The sequence below is a fragment of the Oncorhynchus masou genome, unplaced genomic scaffold, assembly GCF_036934945.1.
Source record: "Oncorhynchus masou masou isolate Uvic2021 unplaced genomic scaffold, UVic_Omas_1.1 unplaced_scaffold_1730, whole genome shotgun sequence".
In the NCBI taxonomy this organism is placed as follows: Eukaryota; Metazoa; Chordata; class Actinopteri; order Salmoniformes; family Salmonidae; genus Oncorhynchus; species Oncorhynchus masou.
This window is the reverse complement of record NW_027007442.1, coordinates 42202-64667: the sequence shown is the minus strand read 5'-3', so window position 1 is coordinate 64667 and position 22466 is coordinate 42202. Positions and strand designations below refer to the sequence as shown.

Genomic DNA, 22466 nt, shown 5'->3' with positions numbered 1-22466 from the left:
GGTTATTAAATTCAATTCACCATTATAAGACCACTTAAACATGCTTAGTTCAAGCTCTCTCTCTCTCTCTCTCTCTCTCTCTCTCTCTCTCTCTCTCTCTCTCTCGCTGTCTCTCTCTCACTGTCTCTCTCTCGCTGTCTCTCTCTCGCTGTATTTGTAGGTTATTGAATTAAATTCACCATTATAAGACCACTTAAACATGCTTAGTTCAAGCTCTCTCTCTCTCTCTCTCTCTCTCTCTCTCTCTCTCTCTCTCTCTCTCTCTCGCTCTCGCTGTCTCTCTCTCACTGTCTCTCACTCGCTGTCTCTCTCTCGCTTGTATTTGTAGGTTATTGAATTAAATTCACCATTATAAGACCACTTAAACATGCTTAGTTCTCTCTCTCGCTCTCTCTCGCTCTCGGTCTCACTCTCTCTCTCTCGCACTCTCTCGCTCTCTCTCTCACTCTCTCTCTGGCTTGCTGTCTCTCTCTCTCACTGTCTCTCTCTATCTCGCTGTCTCTCTCTCTCGCTGTCTATCTCTCTCTCGCTGTCTCTCTCTCTCTCTCGCTCTCTCGCTCTCTCTCTCTTGCTCTCTCTCTGGCTTGCTGTCTCTCTCCTTCTCTCTCTCTCGCTGTCACTCTCTCTCTCTCTCGCTGTCTCTCTCTCTCTCTCTCTCGCTGTCTCTCTCAATTAAATTCAATTCAAGGGCTTTATTGGCATGGGAAACATGTGTTAACATTGCCAAAGCAAGTAAGGTAGATAATATATAAAGTGAAATAAACAATAAAAATCAACAGTAGACATCACACATACAGAAGTTTCAAAACAATAAAGACATATTCATATTCATATTCATACAAATGTCATATTATATATATATACAGTGTTTTAACAATGTACAAATGGTAAAGGACACAAGATAAAATAAATAAGCATAGATATGGGTTGAATTTACAATGGTGCGTGTTCTTCACTGGTTGCCCTTTTCTCGTAGCAACAGGTCACAAATCTTGCTGCTCTGATGGCACACTGTGGAATTTCACCCAGTAGATATGGGAGTATTTCAAGATTGGATTTGTCTTCGAATTCTTTGTGGATCTGTGTAATCTGAGGGAAATATGTCTCTATAATATGGTCATACATTGGGCAGGAGGTTAGGAAGTGCAGCTCAGTTTCCACCTCATTTTGTGGGCAGTGTGCACATAGCCTGTCTTCTCTTGAGAGCCATGTCTGCCTACGGCGGCCTTTCTCAATAGCAAGGCTGTGCTCGCTGAGTCTGTACATAGTCAAAGCTTTCCTTAATTTTGGGTCAGTCACAGTGGTCAGGTATTCTGCCGCTGTGTACTCTGTGTAGGGCCAAATAGCATTCTAGTTTGCTCTGTTTTTTTGTTAATTCTTTCCAATGTGTCAAGTAATTATCTTTTTGTTTTCTCATGATTTGGTTGGGTCTAATTGTGCTGCTGTCCTGGGGCTCTGTAGGGTGTGTTTGTGTTTGTGAACAGAGCCCCAGGACCAGCTTGCTTAGGGACTCTTCTCCAGGTTCATCTCTCTGTAGGTGATGGCTTTGTTGTGAAAGGTTTGGGAATCGCTTCCTTTTAGGTGGTTATAGAATTTAACGGCTCTTTTCTGGATTTTGATAATTAGTGGGTATCGGCCTAATTCTGCTCTGCATGCATTATTTGGTGTTCTACGTTGTACACGGAGGATATTTTTGCAGAATTCTGCGTGCAGAGTCTCAATTTGGTGTTTGTCCCATTTTGTGAAGTCTTGGTTGGTGAGCGGACCCCAGACCTCACAACCATAAAGGGCAATGGGCTCTATGACTGATTCAAGTATTTTTAGCCAAATCCTAATTGGTATGTTGAAATTTATGTTCCTTTTGATGGCATAGAATGCCCTTCTTCCCTTGTCTCTCAGGTCGTTCACAGCTTTGTGGAAGTTACCTGTGGCGCTGATGTTTAGGCCAAGGTATGTATAGTTTTTTGTGTGCTCTAGGGCAACAGTGTCTAGATGGAATTTGTATTTGTGGTCCTGGTAACTGGACCTTTTTTGGAACACCATTATTTTGGTCTTACTGAGATTTACTGTCAGGGCCCAGGTCTGACAGAATCTGTGCATAAGATCTAGGTGCTGCTGTAGGCCCTCCTTGGTTGGTGACAGAAGTACCAGATCATCAGCAAACAGCAGACATTTGACTTCGGATTCTAGTAGAGTGAGGCTGGGTGCTGCAGACTTTTCTAGTGCCCGCGCCAATTCGTTGATATATATGTTGAAGAGGGTGGGGCTTAAGCTGCATCCCTGTCTAACCCCACGACCCTGTGTAGAAATTTGTGTGTTTTTCGCCAATTTTAACCGCACACTTGTTGTTTGTGTACATGGATTTTATGATGTCGTATGTTTTACCCTCAACACCACTTTCCATCAGTTTGTATAGCAGACCCTCATGCCAAATTGAGTCGGTTGGCTTTTTTGAAATCAACAAAGCATGAGACGACTTTGCCTTTGTTTTGGTTTGTTTGGTTGTCAATTAGGTGTGCAGGGTGAATACATGGTCTGTTGTACGGTAATTTGGTAAAAAGCCAATTTGACATTTGCTCAGTACATTGTTTTCATTGAGGAAGTGTACGAGTCTGCTGTTAATGATAATGCAGAGGATTTTCCCAAGGTTACTGTTGACGCATATTCCACGGTAGTTATTGGGGTCAAATTTGTCTCCATTTTTGTGGATTGGGGTGATCAGTCCTTGGTTCCAAATATTGGGGAAGATGCCAGAGCTAAGGATGATGTTAAAGAGTTTTAGTATAGCCAATTGGAATTTGTTGTCTGTATATCTGATCATTTCATTGAGGATACCATCAACACCACAGGCCTTTTTGGGTTGGAGGGTTTTTATTTTGTCCTGTAACTCATTCAATGTAATTGGAGAATCCAGTGGGTTCTGGTAGTCTTTAATAGTTGATTCTAAGATCTGTATTTGATCATGTATAAGTTTTTGCTCTTTATTCTTTGTTATAGAGCCAAAAAGATTGGAGAAGTGGTTTACCCATACATCTCCATTTTGGATAGATAATTCTTCATGTTGTTGTTTGTTTAGTGTTTTCCAATTTTCCCAGAAGTGGTTAGAGTCTATGGATTCTTCAATTACATTGAGCTGATTTCTGACATGCTGTTCCTTCTTTTTCCGTAGTGTATTTCTGTATTGTTTTAGTGATTCACCATAGTGAAGGCGTAGACTCAGGTTTTCCGGGTCTCTATGTTTTTGGTTGGACAGGTTTCTCAATTTCTTTCTTAGATTTTTGCATTCTTCATCAAACCATTTGTCATTGTTGTTAATTTTCTTCGGTTTTCTATTTGAGATTTTTAGATTTGATAGGGAAGCTGAGAGGTCAAATATACTGTTAAGATTTTCTACTGACAAGTTTACACCTTCACTATTACAGTGGAACGTTTTACCCAGGAAATGGTCTAATGGGGATTGAATTTGTTGTTGCCTAATTGTTTTTTGGTAGGTTTCCAAACTACATTCCTTCCATCTATAGCATTTCTTAATGTTACTCAGTTCCTTTGGCTTTGATGCCTCATGATTGAGTATTGCTCTGTTCAAGTAGACTGTGATTTTGCTGTGATCTGATTGGGGTGTCAGTGGGCTGACTGTGAACGCTCTGAGAGACTCTGGGTTGAGGTCAGTGATAAAGTAGTCTACAGTAGTCTCTCTCTCTCGCTGTCGTCTACAGTAGTCTCTCTCTATCTTGCTCTCTCTCTCGCTGTCTCTCTCTCTCTCTATCTTACTCTCTCTCTCTCGCTGTCACTCTCTCTCTCTATCTTACTCTCTCTCTCTCGCTGTCACTCTCTCTCTCTCGCTGTCTCTCTCTCTCTCTCGCTGTCTCTCTCTCTCTCTCTCTCTATCTTGCTCTTCTCTCGCTGTCTCTCTCTCTCGCTGTCTCTCTCGCTGTCTCTCTCTCGCTGTCTCTCTCGCTGTCTCTCTCTCTCGCTGTCTCTCTCTCGCTGTCTCTCTCTCTCGCTGTCTCTCTCTCTCGCTGTCTCTCTCTCTCGCTGTCTCTCTCTCTCGCTGTCTCTCTCTCGCTGTCTCTCTCTCTCTCACTGTCTCTCTCTCTCGCTGTCTCTCTCTCGCTGTCTCTCTCGCTGTCTCTCTCTCTCGCTGTCTCTCTCTCTCTCGCTGTCTCTCTCTCTCTCTCTATCTTGCTCTCTCTCTCTCTATCTTGCTCTCTCTCTCTCACTCGCTCTCACTTGCTTTCACTCGCTCACTGTCTTTCTCTCTCTCTCGCTGTCTCTCTCTCTCGCTGTCTCTCTCTCGCTGTCTCTCTCTCTCTCGCTGTCTCTCTCTCTCTCGCTGTCTCTCTCTCTCTCGCTGTCTCTCTCTCTCTCTCTATCTTGCTCTCTCTCTCTCTATCTTGCTCTCTCTCTCTCACTCGATCTCACTTGCTTTCACTCGCTCACTGTCTTTCTCTCTCTCTCGCTGTCTCTCTCTCTCTCGCTGTCTCTCTCTCTCTCTCTATCTTGCTCTCTCTCTCTCTCACTTGATCTCACTTGCTTTCACTCGCTCACTGCGTTCTGGTGAGTTCAGAATAAAAGTTTTTTTTATCTCACACCAAGTTTTGTCCAATAAGGCCTGAGGAGTTTATTGGTATATGGCCAATATACCACAACCCCCGAGGTGGCTTATTGCTGTTACAAACTGGTTACCAACATAATTAGAGTTGTAAAAATAAATGTTTTGTCATAACCGTGGTATACGGTCTGATATACCACGGCTGTCAGCCAATCAGCATTCAGGGCTGGAACCACCCATTTTAGAATCTCGTTTTTAGAATGTCAGAGCAGAGGGCTAAGTTACACATAATAAAGGGGTAGAATATGGCTGCAGGAATAGGGTTGGATGTGGTAAGGGTTAGGGTTAGGGTTAGGGTTGTGGTTGTAGTTTTGGTTGAGGTCTAGGGTTAGGGTTGTGGTTGTAGTTTTGGTTGAGGTCTAGGGTTAGGGTTGTGGTTGTAGTTGTGGTTGAGGTCTAGGGTTAGGGTTGTAGTTGTAGTTGTGGTTGAGGTTTAGGGTTAGGGTTGTAGTTGTGGTTGAGGGTTAGGGTTAGGGTTAGGGTTGTGGTTGTGGTTGTAGTTGTGGTTGAGGGTTAGGGTTAGGGTTAGGGTTGTGGTTGTGGTTGTAGTTGTAGTTGTGGTTGAGGTTTAGGGTTAGGGTTAGGGTTGAACTGGGTAGTAGACATGAAGCTAAGGTTAGGGTTAGGGTTGTGGTTGAGATTTAGGGTTAGGGTTAGGGTTGTGTTTGAGGGTTAGGGTTAGGGTTAGGGTTGTGGTTGAGATTTAGGGTTAGGGTTAGGGTTGTGGTTGAGATTTAGGGTTAGGGTTAGGGTTGTGGTTGAGATTTAGGGTTAGGGTTAGGGTTGTGTTTGAGGGTTAGGGTTAGGGTTAGGGTTGTGTTTGAGGGTTAGGGTTAGGGTTAGGGTTGTGTTTGAGGGTTAGGGTTAGGGTTAGGGTTGTGGTTCAGGCTAGGGTTAGATTGAACCGGGTTACATAAGAACCTGTAATGGTTACACATTTCCATGCAAAAGTGACACCAGTCATTTTCATTTCTTCAATAAAAGTTCTGCATAACAGTTTATAAGGCACAAAGTCATCATCATAAGGAAGACTTTTGAAAGTTTAGTAAGAGCATTTCATTTCTTTTTGCTTTTCTCCGCAGGGTCTAGAAGAATGTAATCAAGTACTCAGGATATGCCTGGTTGTCATGGAAAATGACAAACATAGATGGTCCTGATGGGTTGTCTGTCACGCTGTTGTAGAGTTCAACAGTTGTGGTGCTTTTAGCTGGAGGAACTGTCATCCCATGTCGTCCTGCAGTGAAATCGCCAGTCAGAACTCGACATAGGTACATATACTTCTGTCCCTGGCGATCCGGTCTTGAGTATGTGCTCCTGGCAGAGTAACTGGCAGCAACAGCAAAGTAGGTGCCGTTTCCAAATGCTGTAGCTGGAAAAAATGATACAATGCTTAGGTTTTAGACTATTGCAGAGACAAGACTGAGTAAATGAGAAGCACAAGCTAAGTTTTAAATGAAGAGCAATAGAATTGTACATATAACTTGTACCAATAAGCCATAGGAGTTGGCAAGACAGGACGAAGAGATCTGGGACCTTGTCCATGGAACATGCATCTCTGTCTCACCATTTTTCCCAGCAAAGCTCCGATTGAAGCCATGGTTGTTGATGTGATTGATGGTTGTGTGGCATGTTCCATGGAAGAGCCTCTTCTCATTCTTCTGGTGACCGTTCCTGAGCTCCATGTCGTGTTTCTTGATCTGGAGACTCCTCCACAGGGTTGGGTTCTGGATCCTCTCAATCTGAAATAAATTGAGGGAAAACACTTTATACGAGCCAATAATAGACTCTAAAATGTATCCTGAATACCTTCTATACACCTTAGATTATTATTGTGGGCTGAAAAAGATCCAGAGAAACAAATACATGTAGATGACCTCTGGCTGACCCCTAGCTGACCCCTAGCTGACCCCTAGCTGACCTGTAGATGACCTCTAGCTGACCCCTAGCTGACCCCTAGCTGACCTGTAGATGACCCCTAGCTGACCCCTAGCTGACCCCTAGCTGACCTGTAGATGACCTCTAGCTGACCCCTAGCTGACCCCTAGCTGACCCCTAGCTGACCTGTAGATGAGCTGAGGGGCCTCTTCATTATTTCTAAGTGCTTAACTAAATACTAACTGTCACGACTTCCTCCGAAGTTGGCCCCTCTCCTTGTTCGGCGGTCGACGTCACCGGCTTTCTAGTCAACACCGATCCATGTTTCATTTTCGTTTTGTTGTGTCTGTATTACACACACCTGGTTTCAATTCCCATATCACGTTCCTTATTTAACCCTCTGGCATACATTTCTGTTCTGTCCGTGATTGTTGGTGTCATTAGTGGTTGTTGTAAGTGCTAGTGTGTATGTATGTTCCTAGTTGTCATTTTTGCTTGACTTTTTGAGTAAACTCTGTTGTGTTGCTCTAAACCTGTGTCCTGCGCCTGACTCCGCTACATGTCTGCACACAATCGCTGACACTAACACACAAAGTTTCTAATAAACAAACAATTTAATATGGCTGATCTCAAATTAAATCAAATTTAAATCAAAATGTATTTATAAAGCCCTTTTTTACATCAGCCGATGTCAAAGTGCTGTACAGAAACCAGCCTAAAACCCCAAACAGCAAGCAATGCAGGTGTAGAAGCACGGTGGCTAGGAACAACTCCCCAGAAAGACCAGAACCTAGTCAGGAAGTCTAGAGACCAACAGATGAGTCACCCTGAACAAATCAACCCATTACTCACACAGCCATGCAGATAACATCCACAACATCCGAAGACATAACAGTAACTACAATGGAAAACAGGTAGCCTACCTGTATAACTTTGTTGTGGCAGGTGTCTCGGAACAGCTTTAAAACTGCATTGTGCTCTGGGCTTCCTGGCTGGATAAGGCAGGACAGGCAGGACGTGTTGGCTGGCATGGCATCCCAATGCCGAGGGAGACTCTCAATAGGTTGAGCTAGAGCAAACACAGTTATTACTAAGTTGGTGAACAGTTAGCATTTTCCATAAGAAAATCATGTCACACTTAGCCATCATGCTAACACTAACTGGGCTCGCATAGTTGTGTACAGGATATGATAGTGCCACGAGAAAGAAGAACAGTCTTAGCCAAACATCTGCCCGTGTCATAGTTGTTTCCACGGCTCTAAAAATGTTACCTTGCTCACAATAAAATGGTATCCATAAACAGAATACAAAGGTTAAGAAAATGCAAATAGACTTCCGGCTAATGGACGTGTTGAACTTGAACTCAGTTTATCCCCTTGTAAACTAAGGTTAAAATAACAAATGAACTCTGTATGGATTAAACCAACCTGTACCTGCTAACTTGAACTCAGTTTATCCCCTTGTAAACTAAGGTTAAATTAACAAATTAATTCAGTATGGATTAAACCAACCTGTACCTGCTGACTTGAACTCAGTTTATCCCCTTGTTAACTAAGGTTAAATTAACAAATTAATTCTGTATGGATTAAACCAACCTGTACCTGCTGACTTGAACTCAGCTTATCCCCTTGTAAACTAAGGTTAAAATAACAAATTAACTCTGTATGGAAGAAACCAACCTGTACCTGCTGACTTGAACTCAGTTTATCCCCTTGTAAACTAAGGTTAAAATAACAAATGAACTCTGTATGGATTAAACCAAACTGTACCTGCTAACTTGAACTCAGCTTATCCCCTTGTAAACTAAGGTTAAATTAACAAATGAACTCTGTATGGATTAAACCAACCTGTACCTGCTAACTTGAACTCAGCTTATCCCCTTGTAAACTAAGGTTAAATTAACAAATGAATTCTGTATGGAATAAACCAACCTGTACCTGCTAACTTGAACTCAGCTTATCCCCTTGTTAACTAAGGTTAAATTAACAAATGAACTCTGTATGGATTAAACCAACTTGTACCTGCTAACTTGAACTCAGCTTATCCCCTTGTAAACTAAGGTTAAATTAACAAATGAACTCTGTATGGATTAAACCAACCTGTACCTGCTAACTTGAACTCAGCTTATCCCCTTGTAAACTAAGGTTAAATTAACAAATGAACTCTGTATGGATTAAACCAACCTGTACCTGCTAACTTGAACTCAGCTTATCCCCTTGTTAACTAAGGTTAAATTAACAAATTAATTCTGTATGGAAGAAACCAACCTGTACCTGCTGACTTGAACTCAGCTTATCCCCTTGTTAACTAAGGTTAAAATAACAAATTAACTCTGTATGGAAGAAACCAACCTGTACCTGCTGACTTGAACTCAGTTTATCCCCTTGTAACCTAAGGTTAAAATAACAAATGAACTCTGTATGGAATAAACCAACTTGTACCTGCTGACTTGTCAATTTGTCTGCTTTGGGGGCTGTTTGTACTTGTGTTGTTAGCTGCCCTGGTGAAGGTGAACATTTTCCTCCGGACAGAGACCTCCACGTGGGACTGCTTCCTCTCCAGCGCCTGCTGCAGATGGGAGTTATGGATGGGGTGAAATGTCTGGGGCTGTCCCCCTGGCTGCTGCTGCCAAGGCGCTGTAATGTTCCTGTTGAAGGACTTTTTGTCCCTGGCCTTCCTCAGAATCTCCTTGATTCTCATGTCATGGATGTGGTGGCTGAGGGATTTGGACTGGTAGACAGCGTCGTGTGCGATGCTGCTGCTCTCTGGTTCCTTTAGGTTCAGGTCCTTGATTCTCATGTCATGGATGTGGTGGCGGAGGGATTTGGACTGGTAGACAGCGTCGTGTGCGATGCTGCTGCTCTCTGGTTCCTTTAGGTTCAGGTCCTTGATTCTCATGTCATGGATGCGTTGGCGGAGGGATTCGGACTGGTAGACAGCGTCGTGTGCGATGCTGCTGCTCTCTGGTTCCTTTAGGTTCAGGTCCTTGATTCTCATGTCATGGATGCGTTGGCGGAGGGATTCGGACTGGTAGACAGCGTCGTGTGCGATGCTGCTGCTGCTCTCTGGTTCCTTTAGGTTCAGGTCCTTGATCCAATGGTCCAATTTGGAAGAAACGTGGAAGACAGCCGGATCCACTTCCATGCCCTCAATGACAATGTCCTCATTCTTTTGTGGCTTTTCAGCTTTACCCCAGTTGAACAATGCTGTGAGAATAAAAGGGAGGGTGGGGACACCTAGTCAGTTGTACAACTGAATGCTTTCAACTGAAATGTGTCTTTCACATTTAACCCTCTGAATCAGCCTTAATCAACATCAGCCAAGGAACAGTGGGTTAACTGCCTTGCTCAGAACAACAGATTTTGACCTTGTCAGGTGAGGGATTTGATCCAGCAACCTTTAGGTTACTGACCCAATACTCTAACCACTAGGCTACCATACGGGTACACAACACACTGTTTTAATGATGTAACAGGGTATTCTATAGAATGTCGTGTAGAACTTCATGTAGAACGTCATGTGGAACGTCAAGTGGAACGTCATGTGGAACGTCAAGTGGAACGTCATGTGGAACGTCAAGTGGAACGTCATGTGGAACGTCAAGTGGAACGTCATGTGGAACGTCAAGTGGAACGTCATGTGGAACGTCAAGTAGAACGTCATGTAGAATGTCTTACCGTGAGGTTTTACGTATGTTGGCTTATTGCAGGTGATCAGATATTCAGGTAGAGCCTGGTGTCCATTGAAGATGACCCAGGTGTCTCCACCTCCTTTCACACTGTCATACAAGGTGAGTGGGTCACTGGCAAAGGGAGGTGGCACGATGAGACCTGGACAGCCAACAATTGACTTGCCAGTCAGCACCTGTGCCTCAATGAAGTACAGGTACTCCTGGTCTGCTGAGCCCTTCCACAGCCTCTCTGCTCCATGGACACTGCTGCTGAAGTAGATCCCCTCTCCCAGATGTTGCTCTGTAGACGTAAACATATGAATGACTATTTGTTACGGTTGTGTGTTATTCTAGCTACACACCAGGAATAGGTATGTGCTTCGGCTGAAAAAGGACTAGCGAAAGTGGCCGCCCTGCATGTTCTGATTGCGGTAGACCCACGGATAGAGTACATGTCGGCTAGTGTAACTATTTATTACACCTGGTGTTAGCATTCTGTCATAAAAAAACAAACGTGTTTTCCAATCTCAAGGCGTTAAATAAGAATCGAATACTAAAGTGCCATTACGGTTAATAACATGGTGGAGGTTTTCCTCTGAAATCAGTCGTAAATTGTCCCTTTGTGACATGTGGACTGGAAGCTTGTTGTGTGCAACAGGGAGGGTCAAATGAGTGCAAGCTTCACAAAAACAACGCCTAGCCTTTATCTATCTACGGGGAACAAAGGTGTGATTGTGTTATACTCAATTTGCTAATTTTTCCACCACAAATCACCAAAAAGAGTAGAACCTTTATTTAACTAGGCATGTCAGTTAAGAACAATTTCCTAATACAATAACGGCCTACACTGGCCACACTCAGACGACGCTGGGACAATTGCGCGCTGACCTAACAGCCTGGAATCAAACCAAGGTGTCTGTAGTGATATAGCCTCTAGCACTGAGATGAGGTGCTTTAGACCTCTGAACCAGGTACTGTAGTGATATAGCCTCTAGCACTGAGATGAGGTGCTTTAGACCTCTGAACCAGGTACTGTAGTGGTATCGCCTTTAGCACTGAGATGAGGTGCTTTAGACCACTGAACCAGGTACTGTAGTGGTATCGCCTTTAGCACTGAGATGAGGTGCTTTAGACCACTGAACCAGGTACTGTAGTGGTATCGCCTTTAGCACTGAGATGAGGTGCTTTAGACCTCTGAACCAGGTACTGTAGTGATATAGCCTCTAGCACTGAGATGAGGTGCTTTAGACCTCTGAACCAGGTACTGTAGTGATATAGCCTCTAGCACTGAGATGAGGTGCCTTAGACCACTGAACCAGGTACTGTAGTGATGTAGCCTCTAGCACTGAGATGAGGTGCTTTAGACCTCTGAACCAGGTACTGTAGTGATATAGCCTCTAGCACTGAGATGCAGTGCTTTAGACCTCTGAACCAGGTACTGTAGTGATATAGCCTCTAGCACTGAGATGAGGTGCTTTAGACCTCTGAACCAGGTACTGTAGTGATATAGCCTCTAGCACTGAGAGGCAGTGTCATAGACCTCTGAACCAGGTACTGTAGTGATATCGCCTCTAGCACTGAGATGCAGTGCCTTAGACCACTGAACCAGGTACTGTAGTGATATAGCCTCTAGCACTGAGATGAGGTGCTTTAGACCTCTGAACCAGGTACTGTAGTGATATAGCCTCTTGCACTGAGATGCAGTGTCTTAGACCACTGAACCAGGTACTGTAGTGATATCGCCTCTAGCACTGAGATGAGGTGCTTTAGACCTCTGAACCAGGTACTGTAGTGATATAGCCTCTTGCACTGAGATGCAGTGTCTTAGACCACTGAACCAGGTACTGTAGTGCTATCGCCTCTAGCACTGAGATGAGGTGCTTTAGACCTCTGAACCAGGTACTGTAGTGATATAGCCTCTAGCACTGAGATGCAGTGTCTTAGACCACTGAACCAGGTACTGTAGTGATATAGCCTCTAGCACTGAGATGCAGTGCCTTAGACCACTGAACCAGGTACTGTAGTGATATCGCCTCTAGCACTGAGATGAGGTGCTTTAGACCACTGAACCAGGTACTGTAGTGATATAGCCTCTAGCACTGAGATGCAGTGTCATAGACCACTGAACCAGGTACTGTAGTGATATAGCCTCTAGCACTGAGATGCAGTGTCTTAGACCACTGAACCAGGTACTGTAGTGATATAGCCTCTAGCACTGAGATGAGGTGCTTTAGACCTCTGAACCAGGTACTGTAGTGATATAGCCTCTAGCACTGAGATGCAGTGTCTTAGACCACTGAACCAGGTACTGTAGTGATATAGCCTCTAGCACTGAGATGAGGTGCTTTAGAACTCTGAACCAGGTACTGTAGTGATATAGCCTCTAGCACTGAGATGCAGTGTCTTAGACCACTGAACCAGGTACTGTAGTGATATAGCCTCTAGCACTGAGATGAGGTGCTTTAGACCTCTGAACCAGGTACTGTAGTGATATAGCCTCTAGCACTGAGATGCAGTGTCTTAGACCACTGAACCAGGTACTGTAGTGATATAGCCTCTTGCACTGAGATGAGGTGCTTTAGACAGCTGCACCACTCGGGAGCCTGAACCAGGGTCTGTACAACCGTCAGGTGGTGTAAACTCTGAATCTCTCTAACCGCCAGGTGGTGTAAACTCTGAATCTCTCTAACCATCAGGTGGTGTAAACTCTGAATCTCTCTAACCATCAGGTGGTGTAAACTCTGAATCTCTCTTACCGTCAGGTGGTATAAACTCTGAATCTCTCTAACCGCCAGGTGGTGTAAACTCTGAATCTCTCTAACCATCAGGTGGTGTAAACTCTGAATCTCTCTAACCATCAGGTGGTGTAAACTCTGAATCTCTCTAACCGCCAGGTGGTGTAAACTCTGAATCTCTCTTACCGTCAGGTGGTATAAACTCTGAATCTCTCTAACCGCCAGGTGGTGTAAACTCTGAATCTCTCTAACCATCAGGTGGTGTAAACTCTGAATCTCTCTTACCGTCAGGTGGTGTAAACTCTGAATCTATCAAACCGTCAGGTGGTATAAACTCTGAATCTCTCTGACCGCCAGGTGGTGTAAACTCTGAATCTCTCTAACCATCAAGTGGTGTAAACTCTGAATCTCTCTTACCGTCAGGTGGTGTAAACTCTGAATCTCTCTTACCATCAGGTGGTGTAAACTCTGAATCTCTCTGACCGCCAGGTGGTGTAAACTCTGAATCTCTCTAACCATCAAGTGGTGTAAACTCTGAATCTCTCTTACCGTCAGGTGGTGTAAACTCTGAATCTCTCTTACCGTCAGGTGGTGTAAACTCTGAATCTCTCTAACCATCAGGTGGTGTAAACTCTGAATCTCTCTAACCATCAGGTGGTATAAACTCTGAATCTCTCTAACCATCAGGTGGTGTAAACTCTGAATCTCTCTAACCGTCAGGTGGTGTAAACTCTGAATCTCTCTTACCGTCAGGTGGTGTAAACTCTGAATCTCTCTTACCATCAGGTGGTGTAAACTCTGAATCTCTCTAACCATCAGGTGGTGTAAACTCTGAATCTCTCTAACCGCCAGGTGGTGTAAACTCTGAATCTCTCTAACCATCAGGTGGTGTAAACTCTGAATCTCTCTAACCATCAGGTGGTGTAAACTCTGAATCTCTCTAACCGCCAGGTGGTGTAAACTCTGAATCTCTCTTACCGTCAGGTGGTATAAACTCTGAATCTCTCTAACCGCCAGGTGGTGTAAACTCTGAATCTCTCTAACCATCAGGTGGTGTAAACTCTGAATCTCTCTTACCATCAGGTGGTGTAAACTCTGAATCTATCAAACCGTCAGGTGGTGTAAACTCTGAATCTCTCTTACCGTCAGGTGGTATAAACTCTGAATCTCTCTGACCGCCAGGTGGTGTAAACTCTGAATCTCTCTAACCATCAAGTGGTGTAAACTCTGAATCTCTCTTACCGTCAGGTGGTGTAAACTCTGAATCTCTCTTACCGTCAGGTGGTATAAACTCTGAATCTCTCTAACCGCCAGGTGGTGTAAACTCTGAATCTCTCTAACCATCAGGTGGTGTAAACTCTGAATCTCTCTAACCATCAGGTGGTGTAAACTCTGAATCTCTCTAACCGCCAGGTGGTGTAAACTCTGAATCTCTCTTACCGTCAGGTGGTATAAACTCTGAATCTCTCTAACCGCCAGGTGGTGTAAACTCTGAATCTCTAACCATCAGGTGGTGTAAACTCTGAATCTCTTACCGTCAGGTGGTGTAAACTCTGAATCTATCAAACCGTCAGGTGGTGTAAACTCTGAATCTCTCTTACCGTCAGGTGGTATAAACTCTGAATCTCTCTGACCGCCAGGTGGTGTAAACTCTGAATCTCTCTAACCATCAAGTGGTGTAAACTCTGAATCTCTTTACCGTCAGGTGGTGTAAACTCTGAATCTCTCTTACCATCAGGTGGTGTAAACTCTGAATCTCTCTGACCGCCAGGTGGTGTAAACTCTGAATCTCTCTAACCATCAAGTGGTGTAAACTCTGAATCTCTCTTACCGTCAGGTGGTGTAAACTCTGAATCTCTCTTACCGTCAGGTGGTGTAAACTCTGAATCTCTCTAACCATCAGGTGGTGTAAACTCTGAATCTCTAACCATCAGGTGGTATAAACTCTGAATCTCTAACCATCAGGTGGTGTAAACTCTGAATCTCTCTAACCGTCAGGTGGTGTAAACTCTGAATCTCTCTTACCGTCAGGTGGTGTAAACTCTGAATCTCTCTTACCATCAGGTGGTGTAAACTCTGAATCTCTCTAACCATCAGGTGGTGTAAACTCTGAATCTCTCTAACCATCAGGTGGTGTAAACTCTGAATCTCTCTTACCATCAGGTGGTGTAAACTCTGAATCTCTCCTACCGTCAGGTGGTGTAAACTCTGAATCTCTCTTACCATCAGGTGGTGTAAACTCTGAATGTCTCTTACCATCAGGTGGTGTAAACTCTGAATGTCTCTTACCATCAGGTGGTGTAAACTCTGAATCTCTCTTACCATCAGGTGGTGTAAACTCCATCTGAATCTCTCCTACCGTCAGGTGGTGTAAACTCTGAATCTCTCTAACCATCAGGTGGTGTAAACTCTGAATCTCTCTTACGGTCAGGTGGTGTAAACTCTGAATCTCTCTAACCGTCAGGTGGTGTAAACTCTGAATCTCTCTTACCATCAGGTGGTGTAAACTCTGAATCTCTCTTACCATCAGGTGGTGTAAATTCTGAATCTCTCTTATCATCAGGTGGTGTAAACTCTGAATCTCTCTTACCGTCAGGTGGTGTAAACTCTGAATCTCTCTAACCATCAGGTGGTGTAAACTCTGAATCTCTCTAACCGTCAGGTGGTGTAAACTCTGAATCTCTCTTACGGTCAGGTGGTGTAAACTCTGAATCTCTCTAACCATCTCTTACATTTACATTACATTTAAGTCATTTGGCAGACGCTCTTATCCAGAGCGACTTACAAATTGGTGAATTCACCTTATGACATCAAGTGGAACAGCCACTTACAATAGTGCATCTAAATCATTTAAGGGGGGGGTGAGAAGGATTACTTTATCCTATCCTAGGTATTCCTTAAAGAGGTGGGGTCAGGTGGTGTAAACTCTGAATCTCTCTAACCGTCAGGTGGTGTAAACTCTGAATCTCTCTTACCGTCAGGTGGTGTAAACTCTGAATCTCTCTAACCGTCAGGTGGTGTAAACTCTGAATCTCTCTAACCGCCAGGTGGTGTAAACTCTGAATCTCTCTTACCATCAGGTGGTGTAAACTCTGAATCTCTCTAACCGCCAGGTGGTGTAAACTCTGAATCTCTCTAACCATCAGGTGGTGTAAACTCTGAATCTCTCTAACCGCCAGGTGGTGTAAACTCTGAATCTCTCTTCCCATCAGGTGGTGTAAACTCTGAATCTCTCTTACCGTCAGGTGGTATAAACTCTGAATCTCTACCATCAGGTGGTGTAAACTCCTGAATCTCTAACCATCAGGTGGTGTAAACTCTGAATCTCTTTACCATCAGGTGGTGTAAACTCTGAATCTCTCTAACCGCCAGGTGGTGTAAACTCTGAATCTCTCTAACCATCAGGTGGTGTAAACTCTGAATCTCTCTTACGGTCAGGTGGTGTAAACTCTGAATCTCTCTTACCATCAGGTGGTGTAAACTCTGAATCTCTCTTACCATCAGGTGGTGTAAACTCTGAATCTCTCTTACCGTCAGGTGGTGTAAACTCTGAATCTCTCTTACCATCAGGTGGTGTAAACTCTGAATCTCTCTTACCATCAGGTGGTGTAAACTCTGAATCTCTCTAACCGTCAGGTGGTGTAAACTCTGAATCTCTCTAACCGTCAGGTGGTGTAAACTCTGAATCTCTCTTACCATCAGGTGGTGTAAACTCTGAATCTCTCTAACCGTCAGGTGGTGTAAACTCTGAATCTCTCTAACCGTCAGGTGGTGTAAACTCTGAATCTCTCTTACCATCAGGTGGTGTAAACTCTGAATCTCTCTTACCATCAGGTGGTGTAAACTCTGAATCTCTCTTACCGTCAGGTGGTGTAAACTCTGAATCTCTCTTACCATCAGGTGGTGTAAACTCCATCTGAAAGCCCACTCTACTGAGCAGGTCACAGAATTGCACAGGCAAGCGCTGGTACATTCGCTGAGATGGGGTAGACACCTGCAACTGCCTCTTCCTAAGGTCAAAGACCTGCTTCAGAGCTTTGTTCTCCACCTTCTCAACCTGTAACGCATCAGCCATGGACATATTTGATGAATTATCAGGTAGGGAATACCACAGATTGCAACTTTAATGTTATCCATCGTTTCCTGTGACACTCACCCTGACAATTTGAAGTCCGGGAAAATGTTGCTGTCTCTCTTTATAATCAGAACTGTTGTCATCTACAGGCTTCCTTGGGGAACTGATGGGAGATTGCAGGCCCATTAAACTCAACTCTTCCTTTGCAAAATCCTCTTGGACTTTGCAGCACAGGGCTTCCACCTCTAACACAGCAGCTTTGAACCCTCTAGAAGCCCCCTGGATGGTCAATCCAAAGCGCCCATCTTTAAAGTTCTCCTTGATGGAAACTTCCCTCTTGGTCTGAAGGGAAAGAAGCTCTTCAAACTCCCTCTGGCCAAAGTGCTGGATGAAATTGTTGTGAATGGTGATTACATTCTTCGAGGCAGGGTACAAAGAATCCAAATACCAGCGTCTGGCCTCCCTCAATGTCTCATGATAGGCCCCACAGAGCTCAATAAACGGTTGAACACTTTTCCTTGCATCGCTGGAGTCGGAATGGACAGTTTCCTGCTTAAATACTTAAAGATGAGACATAGAAGAAGAATACTGTGAGATATAATGTAGGACATACTGTAGGAAATACTGTGAGATATACTGTAGGAAATACTGTGAGATATACTGTAGGAAATACTGTGAGATATACTGTAGGAAATACTGTGAGATATACTGTAGGAAATACTGTGAGATATACTGTAGGAAATACTGTGAGATATACTGTAGGAAATACTGTGAGATATACTGTAGGAAATACTGTGAGATATACTGTAGGAAATACTGTGAGATATACTGTAGGAAATACTGTGGAAACTACTGTAGGAAATACTGTGAGATATACTGTAGGAAATACTGTGAGATATACTGTAGGAAATACTGTGGAAACTACTGTAGGAAATACTGTGAGATATATTGTAGGAAATACTGTGAGATATACTGTAGGAAATACTGTGAGATATACTGTAGGAAATACTGTGGAAACTACTGTAGGAAATTCTGTGAGATATACTGTAGGAAATACTGTGGAAACTACTGTAGGAAATTCTGTGAGATATACTGTAGGAAATACTGTGAGATATACTGTAGGAAATACTGTGAGATATACTGTAGGAAATACTGTGAGATATACTGTAGGAAATACTGTAGGAAATACTGTGAGATATACTGTAGGAAATACTGTAGGAAATACTGTGAGATATACTGTAGGAAATACTGTGAGATATACTGTAGGAAATACTGTGAGATATACTGTAGGAAATACTGTAGGGAATACTGTGAGATATACTGTAGGAAATACTGTAAGAAAGACTGAGATATCATGTAGGACATTCTGTAGGAAATACTGTGAGATATACTGTAGGAAATACTGTGAGATATACTGTAGGAAATACTGTGAGATATACTGTAGGAAAGACTGTGAGATATACTGTAGGAAATACTGTGAGATATACTGTAGGAAAGACTGTGAGATATCATGTAGGAAATACTGTAAGAAATACTGTGAGATATACTGATGGTAATACTGTAAGAAATACTGTGGAAAATACTGTAGGAAATACTGTGAGATATACTGTAGGAAAGACTGTGAGAAATACTGAGATATACTGTAAGAAATACTGTGAGATATAGTCTAGGAACTATTGTAAGAAAGACTGTAAAATATACTGTAGGAAATACTATGAGATATATGGCAAGTGTTCTGATAAAACACCAACGATAATAAGAGTTCCTCTTCATCTACTTCTTTTGACCAGGATCTCACCTTGAGAGGAGGCAGAACTACACACTGTTGGAAGAACTAAGAACTGGATCTAGTTTTACGGGCGCCCAACCAATTGTGCTATTACTTTTTTTCGCGTTATTTGTAACTTATTTTGTACATAATGTTTCTGCAACCGTATTTCACGGCAAAAAAGTGCTTCTGAATATCAGGACAGCGATCACTCACCTCGGATTAGACAAATAATTTTTCTTCAACAAGCAGGACGCACAGGACATTCTCCGAACACCCTACAAGGCCAACATCCCAGTTATTTGGAAGAAGAAGAGACGCGGGTACAGAGGACACAGGGCGAGATGCCTCGTGGGGACCCGCAGAAGGCAACTGGGAAAGCTGCCGTTACCGTCAATATTACTCACCAACGTGCAATCATTGGACAATAAACTAGACGAGGTACGATCACAAATATCCTACCAACGGGACATCAACAACTGTAATATCCTATGCTTCATGGAATCGTGGCTGAATGATGACATGGATATTCAGCTAGCGGGATATACGCTGCAGCGGTAAGATAGAACAGCACACTCCGGTAAGACGAGGGGGGGGCGGTCTGTGCATATTTGTAAACAACAGCTGGTGCTCGAAATCTAAGGAAGTCCCTAGATTTTGCTCGCCTGATGTAGAGTACCTTGTGATAAATTGCAGACCCCACTACTTGCCTAGAGAGTTTCCAGCTATACTTTTCGTTGCTGTTTATTTACCACCCCAGACGGATGCTGGCACTAAGACCGCACTCAGTCAGCTGAATAAGGAAACTCCTGGTGGCCGGAGACTTTAATGCCGAGAAACTTAAATCAGTTTCACCTCATTTATATCAACATGTTAAATGTGCAACCAGAGGGAAAAAAATCTAGATCACCTTTACTCAACACACAGAGACGCGTACAAAGCTCTCCCTCGCCCTCCATTTGGTAAATCCGACCACAACTCTATCCTGATTCCTGCTTACAAGCAAAAATTTAAGCAGGAAGCACCAGTGACTCGGTCTATAAAACGTGGTCAGATGAAGCAGATGCTAAACTACAGGACTGTTTTGCAGCTCAGACTGGAACATGTTCCGGGATTCTTCCGATGACATTGAGGAATACACCACATCAGTCACTGGCTTTATCAATAAGTGTATCGAGGACGTCGTCCCAACAGTGACTGTACGTACATACCCCAACCAGAAGCCATGATTTACAGGCAACATTCGCACTGAGCTAAAGGGTAGAGCAATCGCTTTCAAGGTGCGGGACTCAAAGCCCGAAGCTTATAAGAAATCCTGCTATGTCCTGCGATGAATCATCAAACAGGAAAAGCGTTGAACCATACTACACCCGCTCCGAAGCTTGTCTTATGTGGCAGGGCCAGCAAACTATTACAGGCTACAAAGGGAAGCACAGCCGCGAGCTGCCCAGTGACACGAGCCTACCAGACGAGCTAAATCAGTTCTATGCTCGCTTCGATGCAAGCAACACTGAGGCATGCATGAGAGCATCAGCTGTTCAGGACAACTTTGTGATCAGGCTCTCTGTAGCCGGCGTGAGTAAGACCTTTAAACAGGTCAACATACACAAAGCTGCGGGGCCAGACGGATTACCAGGACGTATGCTCCAGGCATGTGCTGACTAACTGGCAGGTGTCTTCACTGACATTTTCAACATGTCCCTGACTGAGTCTGTAATACCAACGTATTTCAAGCAGACCACCATTGTCCCTGTGCCCAAGCAACCTGCCTAAATGACTACATACCCGTAGCACACACGTCCGTAGTCATGAAGTGCTTTGAATAGCTGGTAATGGCTCACATCAACACCATTATCCCAGAAACCCTAGACACACTCCAATGCGCATACCGCCCAAACAGATCCACAGATGACGCTATCTCTATTGCACTCCACACTATCCTTTCCCACCTGGACAAAAGGAACACCTATTTGAGAATGCTATTCATTGACTACAGTTCAGTGTTCTACACCATAGTGCCCTCAAAGCTCATCACTAAGCTAAGGAACCTGGGACTAAACACCTCCCTCTGCAACTGAATCCTGGACTTCCTGACAGGCCGCCCCCAGGTGGTCAGGGTAGGTAACAACACATCTGCCACACTGATCCTCAACACTGGAGCTCCCCAGGGGTGCCTGCTCAGTCCCCTCCTGTACTACCTGTTCACCCATGGCCAGGCACAACTCCAACACCATCATGAAGTTTGCAGACGACACAACAGCGGTAGGCCTGGTCACCGACAACAATGAGACAGCCAATAGGGAGGAGGTCAGAGACCTGGCCGGGTGGTGCCAGAATAACAACCTATCCCTCAACATAACCAAGACTAAGGAGATGATTGTGGACTACAGGAAAAGGAGGACCGAGCACGCCCACATTCTCATCGACGGGGCTGTCGTGGAGCAGATTGAGAGCTTCAAGTTCCTTGGTGTTCACATCACCAACAAACTAGAATGGTCCAAACACACCAAGACAGTCATGAAGAGGGCACGACAAAGCCTATTCCCCATCAGGAAACTAAAAAGATTTGGCTTGAGTCCTCAGATCCGCAAAAGGATCTACAGCTGCAACATCGAGAGCACTGGTTGTATCACTGCCTGATACGGCAATTGCTCGGCCTCCGACCGCAAGGCACTACAGAGGGGTAGTGCGTACGGCCCAGTACATCACTGGGGCCAAGCTGCCAGCCATCCAGGACCTCTACACCAGGCAGTCCAAAAGATTGTATAAGACCCCGGCGACCCCAGTCATAGACTGTTCTCTCTACTACCGCATGGCAAGCAGTACCGGAGTGCCAAGTCTAGGACAAAAAGGCTTCTCGACAGTTTTTACCCCCAAGCCATAAGACTCCTGAACAGGTAACCAAATGGTTACCTGGACTATTTGCATTGTGTGCCTCCTCCCCAACCCCTCTTTTACACTGCTGCTACTCTCTGTTTATCATATATGCATAGTCACTTTAACTATACATTCATGTACATACTACCTCAATTGGCCCGACCAACCAGTGCTCCCGCACATTGACTACCCAGGCTATCTGCGTTGTGTCCCAGCCACCACCTGCCAACCCCTCTTTTTACACTATTGCTACTCTCTGTTCATCATATATGCATACATACTACCTCAATCAGCCCGACTAACCGGTGCCTGTATGTAGCAACGCTACTGTTATAGCCTCGCTACTGTTATTTTTCACTGTCTTTTTACTGTTGAGGTCCTTTGACAGCTGGGTAGAAAACCTTTCCTCACCTGGCTTCTTGAACTTCATTGCACCAGCATCAACACCATGGAGCACAGCAGTACATCCAAACTTGCTATGTAGGACATATGTCAGAGCTGGTCCGCATCGATCCAGGATGCTCACCATCTCCTCCTCCAGAGGGATATTCTCTGACCTGGCCATTGCTCTCACAAAACAGGGAATATTGATCTGAGGAATGAGGAGAACAATTAAGATCAATAAAAGATGGAAGCCTCGCCACTGTCCGCCCCCACCTACGTTGTTATTGTTTTTGATTTTGTTGATCAAGTGGAGGTGGGGAGCGTCATGGTAACGTGGTGAAACAAAAACACTACACACTCTGCTGTTCTATAATGTCCCATGATGCAATGATGTCTGAGGGAAAAGCAGTGTTGGTTGTTTGAAGTAAGTTCGGTAGTGTATGTTGTAATACCACAAATGGACATGGCAG

At 44.1% G+C, this 22466-nt stretch overlaps 1 protein-coding gene across 1 annotated transcript; it reads right to left on the bottom strand.

Annotated features, from left to right (window-relative positions):
- Positions 1 to 4053: 4053 nt before the first annotated feature.
- On the bottom strand, positions 4054 to 22173 carry LOC135532113 (uncharacterized). Its single transcript, XM_064959740.1, has 8 exons — positions 22024 to 22173; positions 17049 to 17527; positions 16787 to 16949; positions 10165 to 10458; positions 8929 to 9693; positions 7411 to 7556; positions 6177 to 6351; positions 4054 to 5981 (listed from the first exon to the last, which is right to left on the bottom strand). Exons 1-8 carry the CDS (start codon positions 22139 to 22141, stop codon positions 5698 to 5700), a joined length of 2424 nt encoding a protein of 807 aa, XP_064815812.1. The 5' UTR covers positions 22142 to 22173; the 3' UTR covers positions 4054 to 5697.
- Positions 22174 to 22466: the final 293 nt, after the last annotated feature.

Bases quoted from the DNA above. Each gene is read 5' to 3' on its own strand.
- LOC135532113 (XM_064959740.1), bottom strand. From the start codon at position 22,141: ATGGTGAGCATCCTGGATCGATGCGGACCAGCTCTGACATATGTCCTA. The intron at 16,950-17,048 runs GTGAGTGTCACA...GATGCGTTACAG, and splicing joins CCGGACTTCAAATTGTCAGG to GTTGAGAAGGTGGAGAACAA. The intron at 9,694-10,164 runs GTAAGACATTCT...TTATTCTCACAG, and splicing joins AACATACGTAAAACCTCACG to CATTGTTCAACTGGGGTAAA.